At 40.7% G+C, this 16,058-nt stretch overlaps 1 protein-coding gene across 6 annotated transcripts in view; it reads left to right on the top strand.

The window, feature by feature from the left end:
- Positions 1–16,058, top strand: part of LOC143038468 (uncharacterized) — an 86,992-nt gene that overhangs the window by 46,321 nt on the left and 24,613 nt on the right. For 4 of the 6 annotated variants that reach the window (XM_076207737.1, XM_076207729.1, XM_076207711.1 and 1 more), the window contains exons 8-11: positions 3,417–3,650; positions 3,777–3,824; positions 12,019–12,135; positions 15,263–15,383. In XM_076207737.1, coding sequence (XP_076063852.1) covers positions 3,417–3,650; positions 3,777–3,824; positions 12,019–12,135; positions 15,263–15,383 — 520 coding nt within the window. The remainder of the gene's footprint in view (positions 1–3,416; positions 3,651–3,776; positions 3,825–12,018; positions 12,136–15,262; positions 15,384–16,058) is intronic. The other 2 variants (XM_076207719.1, XM_076207745.1) reach the window with 2 other exon arrangements.

The raw sequence follows: 16,058 nt of genomic DNA, 5'->3' as shown, positions 1-16,058 counted from the left end.
GAGGAAACAAAGAAGGTTGTAGAAGAGAAGAAGCGAGCTTTCACAGATTGGTCACAAAATAGAACGAGGGAGTCATATGAGAGGTACAAAGAAAAGAAAAGAGAAGTAAAGCAAAAGGTAAAGGAGGCAAAGAGGAGAACAGATGTGAAATAGGGTAAGAGAATGACAGAAAATTTTGAAAGTAATAAAAAGATGTTTTGGAAAGAAGTTAAGAGAGGAAGAGGAGGCGAATCGAGCAGAGAAGAAAAGGTAAAAGGTGCAAATGGAGAGATGATAATGGAAGAGAAGGCGGTAAGGGGAAGATGGGCAGAATATTTTAGGGAGTTGCTAAATGTGAAAGAGGATAGGGAGGGAAAGATAGCTGCAGTGGGAAATGCTAAGAAAATGAGAGTGATGAGTGAGGAAAATGGAGGAGAAATAAGGAGTGAAGTGAAGGTAGTTGTTAAGATGATGAAAACAGGAAAGGCACCTGGTCTGGATGGATGCCATGCAGAATGTCTAAAAAAAGGAGGTACATTGATGGTGGACTGGCTGGTGAGGTTATTTAATATGTGCTGGAGAGAGGGTAGGGTGCCGTAGAACTGGAGGAGTGCCTGTATAGTTCCACTTTACAAGGGAAAAGGGGACAAGTGTGAATGTAGTAGTTTCAGAGAGATTAGCTTGTTAAGTGTAGTTGGGAAGGCTTATGGGAGAATCTTGATTGAGAGGATTAGGAGAGGAACAGAGGGAGTAATTGGTGAGGAACAGTGTGGATTTAGGATGGGTAGAGGTTGTGTAGATCATATTTTTGTGGTAAGACAGATATGTGAGAAAGCTATAGGAAAGGGGAAGGATGTTTTTTGGGCCTTTATGGACCTGGAAAAGGCTTACGACAGGGTAGACAGAAAGGCACTGTGGGAGGTTTTGCAGATATACGGGATAGGAGGAAAGCTTCTAGGAGCTGTCGAGTTTTTATGAGAGTAGTAGAGCTTGTATCAGGATTAGAAATGGAGAGAGTGAGTGGTTCGAGGTAAAGGTGGGACTTCGTCAGGGATGTGTTATGTCGCCCTGGCTGTTCAACTTATACATGGATGGGGTAGTGCAAGAGGTAAATGCAAGGGTAGTGGGTCAGGGATTGGAGATGGTTAAAGAAAATGGAGAAAAGTGGGAGGTGAGCCAACTGTTGTTTGCGGATGACACTGCACTTGTGGCAGGATCAGAGGAGGGATTGAGGAAGTTGGTGACAGAGTTTGGGAGTGTGTGTGATAGAAGAAAGCTGAAGATAAATGTGGGTAAAAGTAAGGTGATGAGATGTACAAGGGGTGAAAGTGGCAGTAGTCTGGAAGTGAGCATTAAGGGAGAGCGACTGGAGGAAGTGGATAGTTTTAGATACTTGGGTGCAAATGTGACAGGAAAGGGAGGAGTGGGGGTGGAGGTAGAATGTAGATTGAGAGAAGCGAGTAAATGCCTTGGTGGATTAAAAAGTGTAATGAGGAATAGACATTTGGGAATGGATGCTAAGAGGAGACTATATGAAGGAGTGATTGTGCCAACAGCACTGTATGGAGCAGAAACATGGAACGTAAGAGAGGAAGAGAGAAGGAGTTTGAATGTGTTTGAAATGAGGTGTCTGAGAAGTATGATAAGGGTTACTAGGCTAGATAGAGTGAGAAATGAGGAGGTGAGGAGGAGAACAGGGATGGAAAGGGGGTTGGGAGATAGGGTTGATGAAAGAGTATTAGGATGGTTTTGACACATGGAAAGAATGAGTGAAGAAAGACTAGTAAAAGAGGTATGGAAGGCAGATGTGGAGGGAGTGAACATGAGGGGACGTCCTAGGATGAGGTGGATGGATGGGGTGAAGGGGGCTTTGGGGAAGAGGGGAATGTCTGTTGAGGAAGGACGGGAGAGAACAGAAGACAGGGGTGAATGGAGAATGGTTGTATATGGATGATGATGTGATGCACGAGGTGGAATGGGCAGGGGGATGGGGGGTGAGGTAGTATGTGTGAGCAAAATTTGACGCAGCCCAAAGGGATTTCTCCCCGTCTTCTCCTTTATGCATGAGGGGACGGAGAGGGGGGGTCGCTGATTTAATGAAGCGGCCTTGCTGTGGATGTGCTGTGTCTTACGACACTGCTTCTGACCCAGGGCAGTGGACAAGGTGCAGGGATGACCCGTCATCCAGGAGGTGCTAAGATAAGAGAGAGGGTGGAGGGGTGTGGAGTGTATTCAGGGATGGAATGGGTGGGAATTATTTTATGCCTTTTCCATTTTGGCTACCTCCCTTGTAAGGGGGAAAAAGCCTTGGTATATGTATGTATGTATGTAATGTACAACAAAACAAATTTTGAGAAACTCAGATAATTCTTTTGCAATGCGAACAGGGAAAAATTCCTAAATGAAGAAACGGGGATGGAAGAGAAATGGAATATACTAAAAGAAACTTAAAATGAGGGAGTGAATAAATATGTACCACAACAAAAAATGGAAAGAACATACATAAAAAGCTGGTACAGCAAAAGGTGAAGTGAGGCTAAGGATAAAAGAGACAAAGCTTAGAAGAAATGGAAAAGATACGAGAAAACAAGCAAATGGCTAATGTACATTAAACTAAGAAATTATTATGTAAAAATACACAGATGAAAAGAGAAACTATGAAAAAAAAATAACATTTGGGAATGGAGGCTAAGAGGAGACTGTATGAAGGAGTGATTGTGCCAACAGCACTGTATGGGGAAGAAACATGGAACATAAGAGAGGAAGAGAGAAGGAGTTTGAATGCGTTTGAGATGAGGTGTCTGAGAAGTATGATAAGGGTTACTAGGCTGGATAGAGTGAGAAATGAGGAGGTGAGGAGGGGAACAGGGGTGGTAAGGGAGTTGGGAGATAGGGTTGATGAAAGAGTATTAGGATGGTTTGGACACATGGAAAGAATGAGTGAAGAAAGACTAGTAAAAGAGGTATGGAAGGCGGATGTGAAGGAAGTGAACATGAGGGGACGACCTAGGATGAGATGGATGGATGGGGTGAAGGGGACTTTGGGGAAGAGGGGAATGTCTGTGGAGGAAGGATGAGAGAGGACAGAAGACAGGAGTGAATAGAGAATGGTTGTATATGATGTTGTGATACATGAGGGGGAATGGGTGGGGGATGGGGGCTGAGGTAGTATGTGTGAGAAAAATTTGACGCAGCCCAAAGGGATTTCTCCCTGTCTTCTCCTTTTCTGCATGGGGGGACAGAGAGGGGGGTCGCCAATTTAATGGGGAAGGAGGGTGAAGGGGAGTGGAATATATGGGAAATGAAATGGGTGGGAGTGATTTCTATGCCTTTTTCTTTTGGGCTATCCCCTGTGTAAGGGGGGAAAGCCTTTGGTATATGTATGTATGTATAAATGGAAGTCGTAAGTAACTTGCAATTTTTCTCTTTCTTTACAGAGAGAATGGGAGTCACTCCTAGTGTATAAACATGAAGTCATCAAAGCTTGTCTGCATCAGACACTTCATACCCAGGCACTCATCTTAACCCTTAACAGACCTCCAAGAGACTTCTTCTCATCACCAGTACCAGAGAGTTATGAAGCTAGATTATCTGATCACATGACCCTTGAATTCTCACCCAAATTGAACTTGGTAAATGTTTGTCAGAAGATATACGGGGATAAATTTGAGGTAAGTTTGATTTTGTAAATGTTGCTTATGTTTTAAGTGATCATCTTTTAAATTTTCTGAATGGTATTTATCTGAAGGAAGAAAGCGTTGGATAATAAAGGTTGTTTTACTTTTTATTTATATTAGGTCTATATTTATCGGCCACAACAGAATGTTACAGGATTACATAGCAAGGTTAGGCTTTGTTCAGATTATTAAGAATTTGGAAATTACATTGATTTAGTGGAATAGTTATCCATGTGATAGTATGGCAACCTGGAATTTTAGTTCCAAATTTTTTATTTTAGAATTTTAGACAGTTTTTACTATAAGTAGTGAAAATAAAAAAAATTCACATGGTCTGACCAGTAATTTTTCCTATGTCCACCACCTTGATTTTTTCTTTATCTTCTTCATTTGTACAATTTGTTTGAAACAGTGCAGTATCACTGCACGAACCCACTTCCACCCATTCCACTTCCATGTAGCACCCATGTTACCCTCTCATCTCAGCTCCTTGTGGATGAACGGTCATCCCTTTCTCCTGCCCATTGTGTGGGTGAGAAGCAAAAAAATGAAGGAAGACCCAGTACATCCACAGCAGAGCCACTTCACTTGCACAGTGACCATTCCTCCTCATCCCCCTCATGCAGAAAATAGAGAAGACAGAGAAATCCCTTTAGGCTGGGTCCAAATATTATCCATCCACAACCATCCTCCACTCACCCCTAAGCCCTGCCTTTTCCCTTCCCTGCACAATTTGCTCAAAGGTCCTTTCACCCCATCCATCCATCTCATCCTTGGTTGTCCTCTCAAATTCACTCCATCCATCTCTGCTTTGCACACCTCTTGTGCTAATCTTTCTTCACCTATTCTTTCCACATGTCTAGACTATCCCAATAATTTTCCATCAGCCTTATTTACCAGCTTCCTGTCCACCCCCCACTCTCCTTACCTTCTCATTTCTCATCCCATCCAACCTTGTAACCCTTACCATACTTCTTAGACACTTCATCTCAAACACATTTAAAAAATTCTATCAATCTGTATACATACATATAGCAATGCCTATTTACCCCTTACAAAGGAGGTAGCCAAAAAACAAAGGCATAAAATCCACTCCCACCTATTCCATCCCCACATACTCCACTCCCACTCAACCCCCCCCATCCCTCCCTCTTAACTTGGCTCCTCCTGGATGATGGGTCAGCCCTGCATCTCTCCCACTGCCCATGTAAAGCAAAACTATGCTGGCACTCCTCCACATTTAAAAGTTCTCTAAAATACTCTGCCCATCTTCCCCTTACCACCTCCAGTTAACATGTGTGCCTTTTACCTTTTCTGCTCTACCTGACTTGCCTCCTCTTCCTCTTAACTTCCTCTCAAAACATCTCTTTATTACTTAACCCCTTCCATACGGTGCTGCATACGTAGGTGGCGTGAGGAGCAAGTGGATACGCGAGGCTGCCATATCGGCATCTTGATTATATTTATTGTAGTTGCCCCTGCGTAATGACATACTCTCTAAACTGTCTTCATCACATTTTCTATGGTTATCAAAATTCACGGGTGAAAGAGAGAACGATTGATATAAGCGGTGACTATATTTCATGATACGAGTATTATTACAACACATCGTACATCTGACAGCTAATGCTGCCCGCGAGATTTTGGCCCGTACTGAAGAGGTTAAAAAAAATTTATCATACTCTTCCCTCATTTTATATCTGTTTTCCTTTTTGCCTCTTTTGTCTTTTGTTTTGCTTCTTTTTTTTTCTTTGCAACCAGTCCCTGAATGCCCACTTCTTCTCTTCTACCTTCTTCACTTCATCATCCCACCACTCACCACCCTTACTTTTATTCGCCCCCACCCCATCCTTATTGTTCCACACACTGTCTTTGCACACCTTGTCTCTCCCTCCTTGAAATGCACCATTCTTCCTCCACTCTGACCTGTACAGGAGTCCCTCAAATAATGCGGATTCGAATAACACGGATTCAATCATACACGGATTTGATTTCAAAACCATCTCAAATGTAGAGAACCGTTTTAAAATTTGCGCCGAGGCGGGCATGCATATGGACACACGCGGCAACATCGCAAACATTTGTGGTGACTGCTTTCTATTTTACCATATACAGTTGATCCTCATATAACGCGGTCATTATGTACACTGGGAACTGCTCAAACAAGGGTGTGGGGCAGCGAAAAAAATACACGGGAGCGATGAGCGATTTCGCCCGGGAAAGTTTCAATGTCGCTCTCGCAAATCCAATAGTGGGAGCGATCACCCACAAAAAAATCGCTCCCGCGGCAAGATTCAACATTTTTCATGCATTATCCATCATTTGGCAATCCCTGAATCCCATCACCATTGATGAAAGGATCAGAGCAAACACAACTTACCCATGATCAATCATTGCATTATCAATCGATATCATAAACGCAACGCATCAATGAACTTTAATTTGTTGATGTACGTACGTATGTGTACGCGGTATAGCTGCTAGAGTTCAATGGTTTACCTAGCCTAGCTTCGTATCAGCTGCATGCGCGCGTATACTAGTACAGACGCTCCTCTACTTACGTTCATTCGTTTTACGTTTTTTCGATTTTACGTTTGAACCGACTGTAAAAAAAAAAAAAAAATTGTGAATTTTTTAGTTTAGCGCGCTCTCCGTAGTACGAGGCGTTCAAACTATACTTACGCATGACGCTGCGTCCATTGTTTACATGACAAATGACAGACTGAACGTGTCTTGCCTCCTCCTCCACCATCTCACTTTGTTGCTTGAATTTAATTTATTTGAAATTAATGTTATTATTTTACAATGTTATGTTTATAATTAATGACTTAGGGGTGTTTTATAAGATACGGTAATAAAATTTATGGATGTATAGTACAGTATGAACGGTCATACATTACTGGAACGTACAGTAACAACTTACGTTCATTTTCACGTTACGTTCGGCCGTTCGGAACGTAACTAAAACGTAAGTTGAGGAGCGTCTGTACATGTTGACTAGACTCTACACGATTATTGTGCTACATAATGTCGCTAGTTGCGAATTGCATGGTACCTATATGCAGGGAAGTTCATTGGTTGCATGCAGCTAGCTGCCCAATCAACGCGCTGACTACATGTACAATGCACCATACACAATACCACATCACCGCATGCATACATACACTGTACATATGCAAACTCGCTCGAGGCCTAAGAGGGAAACTGAGAAATCCCATTTATAACCTCGTTCACATATTTATGAGAAAACAAAATAGAATCAAATGTTTGGTTAGTAATTGAAAGTAAATAAATTTTCGTATAAATATGAACATTTGATAATTATATATTTAGTTCATAAATATGGATCTTATGAGGGAGAATAGAAAATACAAAAATAAAAAATGATTCGTTAGCTAGCTTAGCTACGTCACGTCCATGCCAAACTTTCGATGATCGTACATCATAGAGCGATTTCTAGTGAAGCGAGTGAAGATGAGTGAAGATGGTTTGCCCTCATATTCAGTCTTTTCAGAATCGAGGGAGTGTGTTTTGATGTCAGGAACCGCTTCTGGACCAGCAAAGCCTAATTCAAACTCTACGGGCAAGGGCCAAGGAAAACGAAAACCAGTAAAGCATGAATCTACTATACGCTCGTGAAACCTAGATTGGCTTGAAGTGGATCGGGGCAGTGATGGTACTCTAATGATGTATTGCAAGGCTTGTCGTGCATTTCCACCCCCAACCACTGCCAGTGGAAACAGAGGCGCTGTGTCTGCCGATCAGTTTCAACTGGGAAACCAACATGTTAAGAAATCGAACCTGCAAAAACATGGCTCTGGTAAAATTTAGGAAAAATGAAAAATTACTCTGGAAAAAGAAAAAGTATTTTTTTCCCTGGTGTGGGGCGAGGGGATAGCCGTGGGTGGCTGCCTGCAGTTACGTGTCAACCTCCGGGTACTGATGCAGGAGGGAGGGAGGAGAGGAGAGGGGGAGTAGGGGGTGGTAGGGGGGTAGCCAACAAGCTGTAGCTTGTCGCTTCCACCACCTGCGCCATGCTATCGTGAAATTTTACTGCCCTAACCTGTTGAAGTGTAATGTTTCTTTCGTTTGGAACACAACTAATAAGTCTGATAATGACTGCGCTTGTCGTGTCTTAATTTCTCTTATGAGGTTCTTGTTGTTACTGGCGGTGGTGGTTTGGGAGATAAAAAACGGACATATGCACGCTTACACACGTGTAGACACGCACACGTAGACACGTGTTAGACAACCCGTGTATGTTGTGAATGCGCGTGCGTGTACACACAAATACGAACACAGACACATGCACGTACATACTTACTTGTACATGTGAACACAGACGCATGCACACACACACACACACCACACACACACACACACCACACACACATACATACGCCACATACACACACATATACGCCACATACACACACATATACATACGCCACATACACACACACATACATACGCCACATACACACACATATACATACGCCACACACACACACACACACACACACGTGTATATGCCACATACACACACATGTATATATGCCACATACACATATGCATATACACCACATACACACACATGTATATACGCACAAACACATACGTACGCCACATAAACGTCACATACATACACCACGCACACATACACACACACGCACACCCACACACACACGTACACAAACATACAATTCTCGGTATCTAATATGGAAAGTCAGCATACGCCGATTTGGTCATACGCGGTAATTTCAGGAACCTAACCCCCGCGTTATTTGAGGGACTCCTGCACTCTATCCATCACCACCTCCCATATTTCTCTCGTCTTCTGGTACTCCTGCTCCTTATCCTTCTCATTTAAACAGTTTACTCAATACCTCAGCACCTCAATACCTTCTGCCCTGTTTCTCTTTCTCCACCAATCTTCCACTCACGTTTTACCTTCCACCAAAAAATTATTTAATATTCCCCCACTCTCTCCCCGAAGAACAGGGACATCTTACTCTTTTCCAGGATACCACTACATATAGTTCATTAATGCCTTAACCACACTTCCATCCACCACCCTCTCCCATGTGTACTTATGCTTGACCTTTTTCCTAAACACTGTGTTAGCTATCAACTCTCTAAACACATATCCACTGTTTTTTACCTGGCACTCCACACTTCCCAACCACTCCTTGTATTGGTTCATCACTACCCGAGCATTGATATTCTTCCCAAAAATCTCTAAGCACTCATTAAAACCTATCCCAAAAGCCTCTCTTAAATCCTCAATCTCCATCTCATAGTGTCATCAGTACAATTACCCCTTCATAAAATTTTCTCTTAGCATCCATTCTTAGATGCCTATTTCCCATGACACTTTTCAGTCCTACAAGACATATATTTCTCTCATTCTATAATTTACATCCATTTCTTGCCACATGCAACCCCAAATACATAAAACTATCCACTGCCTCCAGCATCTCTCCTTAAAGACTTACATACAACTCATTGCCATCATCATCTCCCCTTGTACATCTCATCTTACTTTTACCCACATTACCTCCAACTTTCTCCTATTGCATACCTTCCCAAACTCCATCACTAATGCCTTAATTCTTCCTCTGATCTTGACACAAACGTACTGTTATCCGCAAACAACTGGCTCACCTCCCCCATCTCTCTACTATCTCTAACCATCTCCAAATCCTCTGCCCATCTCCCTCACATTTATCTGCCATACCACTCCATCCATGTACACATTGAACTGCTATGGCAACATGACACCTTTACCTCAAACCACTTCCTCTCTCCATTTCCAATACTAACACAAGCTCTACTACAATCTTAAAAACTCTAGACTGTCCTTGAGAGCTTTCCCACAATCACCATTATCTTCAGTACCTTCTATAGGGCCTTCCTGTCTACCCATGTCATAAGCTTTCTCTAAATCCAGAAAAGCCAAAAAAATCCTTAACTTTAGTCAAAACCCTCTCACAAATGTGCCTTACTACTAAAATCTGTTCCATGTATCCTCTGCCTTTTCTAAACCCACACTGCTCTTCCCCAGTTATATAGTATTCCCTCTGTTCCTTTCCTAATCCTCTCAATTAAAACCTTCCCGTATGCATGTCCAACTACATTTAACAAACTGATCCCCATAAAACTACTGCAACCATATTTGTTCCCTTTTCCATTGTAAAGCAGAACTATACAAGCACTCCTGTCCTCCAGCACTCTCCCCTACCATAGACACATTAAACACCCTCACTAACCAGTCCACTATAAATCTACCTCCCTTCTTGAGACACTCCTCATGACACCCATCCAACCCTGGTGCCTTAGCTGCTCCCATCAATTCCTCTCTGTCCTCCTCCATATTCAACAGCTTTCTAAAATACTCTACCCATCTTCCCCATACCACTTCCACTTCCATTGACAAGTACTTCTTCAAAAATAGTATGAAAAAAAAAAAAAAAAAAAAAAAAAAAAAAAAAATATATATATATATATATATATATATATATATATATATATATATATATATATATATATATATATATATATATATATATATATATATATAGTCAAATGCCACAGAACCCAACCCCCCCACTCACCAGTATAGATATAGAAGGGGCAATAAAGAAATTTATCTCCCATGATGAAGACCAATGAAATTTGAACCACACCACAACTACTAGTTACACAACAAAAACCAAACCACATGGAAAAAGTTCACATAAATATAATATTAAAACCAAACAAACCTCTTGAAAACACTGCCTAATACAGACCAATTTCATTATTGTCCACAACTGAAGGAAAGATTGGTAGCAGGAATATTCAAAACAAAATTACCTACCTCCCTGTATGTATATGGATTGAAAAAATGACACCACGTGCACATTGCTCACAAAGATCTTACAGCAAGTGCAGGAAGGAAATCCCCACCAGAAATAATGGTTATGGTAACCATTGACATAAAACAAAGCATTTTACAAGGTCCAAGATATGTACTATCCAAAACAGACTATTGAGACATGTTCATTACAATGGCAAGAAGTGATTAACCAACTTCACAGCAGGAAGACAGTACAGAGTACCCAAAACAATAAAATTTCAGTAATAAAATGACTATACAGTGGAGTCAACAAGTTGTAGTACTTCATCAGTACTGAAATCATAAAAGTACTCTTTTGTACAGATGACCTAACAATGGTAACCCAGCATAGTAAGTACAAAATTGGACCCAAGAACACTCAACAATTCATGAACAAATTAGAGATCCTGTTTACCTGGTGTTTACATTAGATATCCAAATACTTTAATCATAGCATGAATACACAAATATACAAAATGTACCAAGTCATCCGGAGCATGCCGACAAGAGACCTTTTGGTCCATATCTAGGTCGGATGCAAAAAAAAATCATAATAATAATAAAACAACAAATAAAAACTATAATAATGTACATACATACATATACCAAGGCTTTTTCCCCCTTACAAGGGGGGTAGCCAAAAAGGAAAAGGCATAAAATCATTCCCACCCATTCCATCCCTGAATACACTCCACACCCGTCCACCCTCCCTCTTATCTTAGCACCTCCTGGATGACGGGTCATCCCTGCACCTTGTCCACTGCCCTGGGTCAGAAGTAGTGTCGCAAGACACAGCACATCCACAGCAAGGCCGCTTCATTAAATCGGCAACCCCCCCTCTCCATCCCCCCATGCATAAAAGGAGAAGACGGGGAGAAATCCCTTCGGGCTGCGTCAAATTTTGCTCACACATACTACCTCACCCCCCCATCCCCTCGCCCATTCCACCTCATGCATTACAACATCATCCATATACAACCATTCTCCATTCACCCCTGTCTTCTGTCCTCTCCCGTCCTTCCTCAACAGACATTCCCCTCTTCCCCAAAGCCCCCTTCACCCCATCCAACTCAATTACCAATATCATCGTTCTAGTGGTGCTGCACCTGGGACCCATTGATTATGCAAGAGAAACCTGGGGCAACAGATTGAGTGCATGTTCTTGTTACACTACTTATAGGAAGACATATGCTGATCACGAACTTGTTGGTATTACAAGAATATTCTTTTTAAAGTAAATATCCATGAAAAATCAAGATGGCTGACTTTTTCCCCCCATTATTAATAGTAGAAACTGTCTAATGCAAGCAATATTTCTGGCTCTCAGTATTCCCACAGAACATTTCTAGCTCTTAGATTGTTAGGATATATGTAGAAACTTTAAGATACGGATGTGAACTATGTAGCGTTCAAAGACGTAGAGATTTTTTTTTTTTCTATTTCCTTTTTCTTTTTACTAATAGGCTACATTTTCTTTATGATCAGGCTCCAAAAGTGGAGCATAGGGTTGGAAGCTGTAATAGCAGTAACCAGAAGAAATGTTCCATAGGTAAAGGCAAAATCAAGATGTCAAATAAGCTAATTCCCAGTGAAGTGTCAAAGGTTTGACTTTTTTCATTCTCTTTCACAATTTTTATGTAAAGATATTTAAAAAACAGCTAGTGGTAGGAATGTGTAAGTAAAATTTTATGTAACTCATACCAATAATCCTTACTTGTTAAGTTTTTATTACTGAAAACTAATTTTTTTATGACTTAGACTGTATCACATTTGATGTTTAGTCTGAAGTAACAGTTGGGATGTTCGTAACTCACAAATCTAATAATGACATAGCATATTTTGATCTTAGTATCTGGGACATTAACTTTGGCATGCATATGTAAAGTGTATAAAAGAGGGAATAGGATATTTTTAATGCAGATAAATAAAACAATTATTGTGCCTATGACTGTGCTTTGTCTTGCTGCATTGCTTCTGACCCAGGGCAGTGGGTGAGATGCAGGGATGACCCATCATCCAGGAGGAGCCAGGAAAAGGGAGGGAGGGGTGGTGAATGGGAGTGGAGTGTAACAAGAGAATGTTACTGGGTTAGTGATGCAGGGAGAGAATGAGGTTCGATTGTGAATTGCCACAGAGAGATCTGAACAAGGTCTGTGAATGGAGACAGAAGTGGGAAGAGGACTTCAACATTAAGAAATGTAGTATGATGGAATTTGGAGAAAGTAAAAAAAAATATATATATATATTTCATGCGTGACTAATCTTCTATCCTTTTACACTAAGGTATATAAGGCGTCAGACAACAATGAAAATTACGATGTTATTTACCTTGACTTTAGCAAAGCGTTCGACAAAGTGCCACACCAGAGACTACTAAATAAAATCAAAGCCCATGGCATAGGAGGAAAAGTGTTAGAATGGATTAGAGCTTGGATTAGTAACAGAAAACAGCGGGTCACCATAAATGGAATAAAATCTAGGTGGGGCAATGTTACTAGCGGGGTCCCCCAGGGATCGGTTTTGGGTCCCTTATTGTTCATTATGTATATAAACGACTTAGACGATGGGTTAAATAGTGATGTTAGTAAGTTTGCGGACGACACTAAAATAGGACGCCTAATTAGGTCAGGAGAAGACGCCCAGATTCTGCAGGATGATCTTAATAAACTGTTAACATGGTCGGTGAAATGGCAAATGAACTTCAATATCTCTAAGTGTAGCGTGTTAAACGTAGGGCTACACAACCCCGAAAATAGATACAACTTAGATGACACGTTTTTAGAAAAATCTGAGTGCGAGAGGGACTTGGGAGTTCTGGTGAGTCCGGACCTTAAAACCAGGAAGCAGTGCATTAGCGCCAGAAATAAAGCAAACAGAGCATTAGGCTTCATTGCTAGGACGGTAACGAATAGAAGTGCAGAGGTAATTATTAAACTCTATCTAGCGATAGTTAGACCCATCCTTGACTATGCGGTACAGTTTTGGTCTCCGTCCTACAGAATGGACATAAATTCACTAGAATCAGTACAGAGAAGAATGACCAAAATGATACAAGGACTCGGAAATTTGCCTTACGAAGAGAGGCTTAGGCACCTAAACTTACACACTCTGGAAAGACGCAGAGTGCGGGGTGATCTAATAGAAGTGTTCAAGTGGATCAAAGGCTATAACAAGGGTGATGCAAACAAGGTCATCATAATAAAACAACAGGGCAGGACTCGCAGTAATGGATATAAACTGGACAAATTTAGATTTGAGAAGGAAATAGGCAAGAATTGGTTTACAAATAGGGTGGTCGATGAATGGAATAAACTTAGTAACCACGTAGTAAGCGCTGAAACTATCAGTTGTTTTAAAAAACGATTAGACAACTTTATGGATGGGGACGACAGGTGGTGATGGATACGGAGCTGCCTAGTGTAGGCCTTATGGTCTTTTGCAGTCTCCTTTATTTCTTATGTTCTTATGTTCTTATCTGTGTAGAGGAAGTAAAGAAAGTTGGTTCTGAAAAGGACCTAGGAGTAATCTTCACGAAAGACATGTCCCCAGGTAAACAGATAAAATAGTTGGAAAAACCTACAGTTTAAGATCAATAAAGGTGTCTTTTAATTGCTTGGATGAGGAATTCGTAAAGAAAATACTAGTCACACTGATAAGACCAAGTCTGGAGTATGCAGTGACACTGGACAACCAGTAAAAAAAAGAGCAACAACAAAGATGACCCGAACACTTTCAAAACTGACATATGAGCAAAGATTGTCTAAACTGGAATTACCAACCCTGGAACAAAGAAGAGAAAAGGGTGATCCATTGGCCATTTATAGAATTATGGAAAGCATGGAAGTCCTTGAGAGAGAAGAATTATTAAATTGGGATAGAAGAAATACAAAGGGACATGAAAAGAAACTCAAAAAGGACAGTTATAGAAGAGATAAAAAAAAAAAAAAAAAAATGCTTTCACACAGTGGTGGATGTCTGGAACAAATAGGATGAAACAATAGCGTGTGCAAACACCATACATGAATTTAAGAACAAACTTGATGTTTTGAGATACAAAGATGGGACACGACAAGCATAGCTCCCCTTCCCATATAATAAAACTAGGTAAATACACAACTTGCCCATGAGAGGGTGCCAGCTTGCAGAGCAGAGATGAAGAAATTATTTCAGGCCTGGGTGGGAATCAAACTCGGACCAATTGATTAGTGGTAACTCTGTATGTATTAGAGATTTATAGGAATATAATGATTGCTGGAATAAATCTTGAAAAATTAGACTGGTATAGTATTAGTAGTGGCCATTGTATTATGGTACTCTGGAACTATTGTTGAAAAAAATGTAGCCCTTTCTGATTATGGCATCATGTGCATTCTAGTGATTTAACTTCCTTATATACATGTAAATGTATTTATAATAAAAGAATGTTTAACTTTTCAGCTTGCACCTTCTTATTTTTTCCATATTAGATGTGTGTATAGTGTGTTTTCAAGAATGATTTTTAATTGACCTTGTGTTTAAATTGTTTGAAAATAATTCTTATAGAAAGTTTCAGGTAGACTTGAGGTGCCATCAGTATTCCAGTTAGCATGGACCTATATAATTTTTAGGATTACAGTAACAAGCATATGAAATGAAAGTTAACCATACAGGGCTGTTAACTTGTTTCATTTGATTTGATTCTTTTTCATCACAATCTTTCTCCCTTTTTTTAATTTTGTTATACCCGCAGGGATGTACATCTACAAATGATACACCAAGGCATCATCCTGCAGAATCTAAGTGTAGCTATGGGAACTCAAGTTCTGCTTTCTCAGCTCTATCATCTCGTACCATCATTGCAAAAGAGAGTGGTAAGGATCTTCTTTTCTTCCTCTTCTTCCCCAAGTGATAACCAGGGTAAGGAAACCTGTGTAGGTCGGACATCCTGGATATGGGTGAAACCAAAGTGAGATGGAGATGTGAAGATGAATGGGAGGTTATAAATCAGGTTGTGAAAGATTAGGTATGGCTATATGGTATGTGGAGGTCTCCAAACTTTAAGAAATAAATATAAAATGTATGTGAAGGTGGGAGAGCATACTTGATTGAAACTCATTGTACACAATTACATGCCAAAAGGTCTTTTCCTCATCATGACTGCAGTATTTCAGGGAGCCTTCAGTGACATCCTTATGCACCATGGGCATTTAGCAGTCTTTGAATGCGTCATTTTTCAATTTGTACTATTGCTTTTATTCAGCTACCCTCCTTAATCTCTCCTTTGCCACCTCTGACTTCACCTCTTCGATGTGATTTTGTCCCTAGGAAAAGAAGCAGTGGTTATAGCCAGTGAAGTATCTCCTATAAGGGGACTGCTAAATCAGAGCTTACACTCACCCCACACCAATCCATAACCCATAACCCATTCATCGCCCCTCCCATCTTAGCACTTTGCAGATTAAGGGTCATCTCAGTCTCCTGTTACTTCCATGGATCAAAGGCAGTGCAGCAGTGCACAGCACCTCAACAGCAGGACCCAACAACTT

This window comes from Oratosquilla oratoria, chromosome 2 (genome assembly GCF_046742065.1).
Source record: "Oratosquilla oratoria isolate Oo_2021 chromosome 2, ASM4674206v1, whole genome shotgun sequence".
Taxonomy (NCBI): Eukaryota; Metazoa; Arthropoda; class Malacostraca; order Stomatopoda; family Squillidae; genus Oratosquilla; species Oratosquilla oratoria.
The sequence above is the reverse complement of the archived record's forward strand: the minus strand, read 5'-3'. Positions and strand labels throughout refer to the sequence as shown.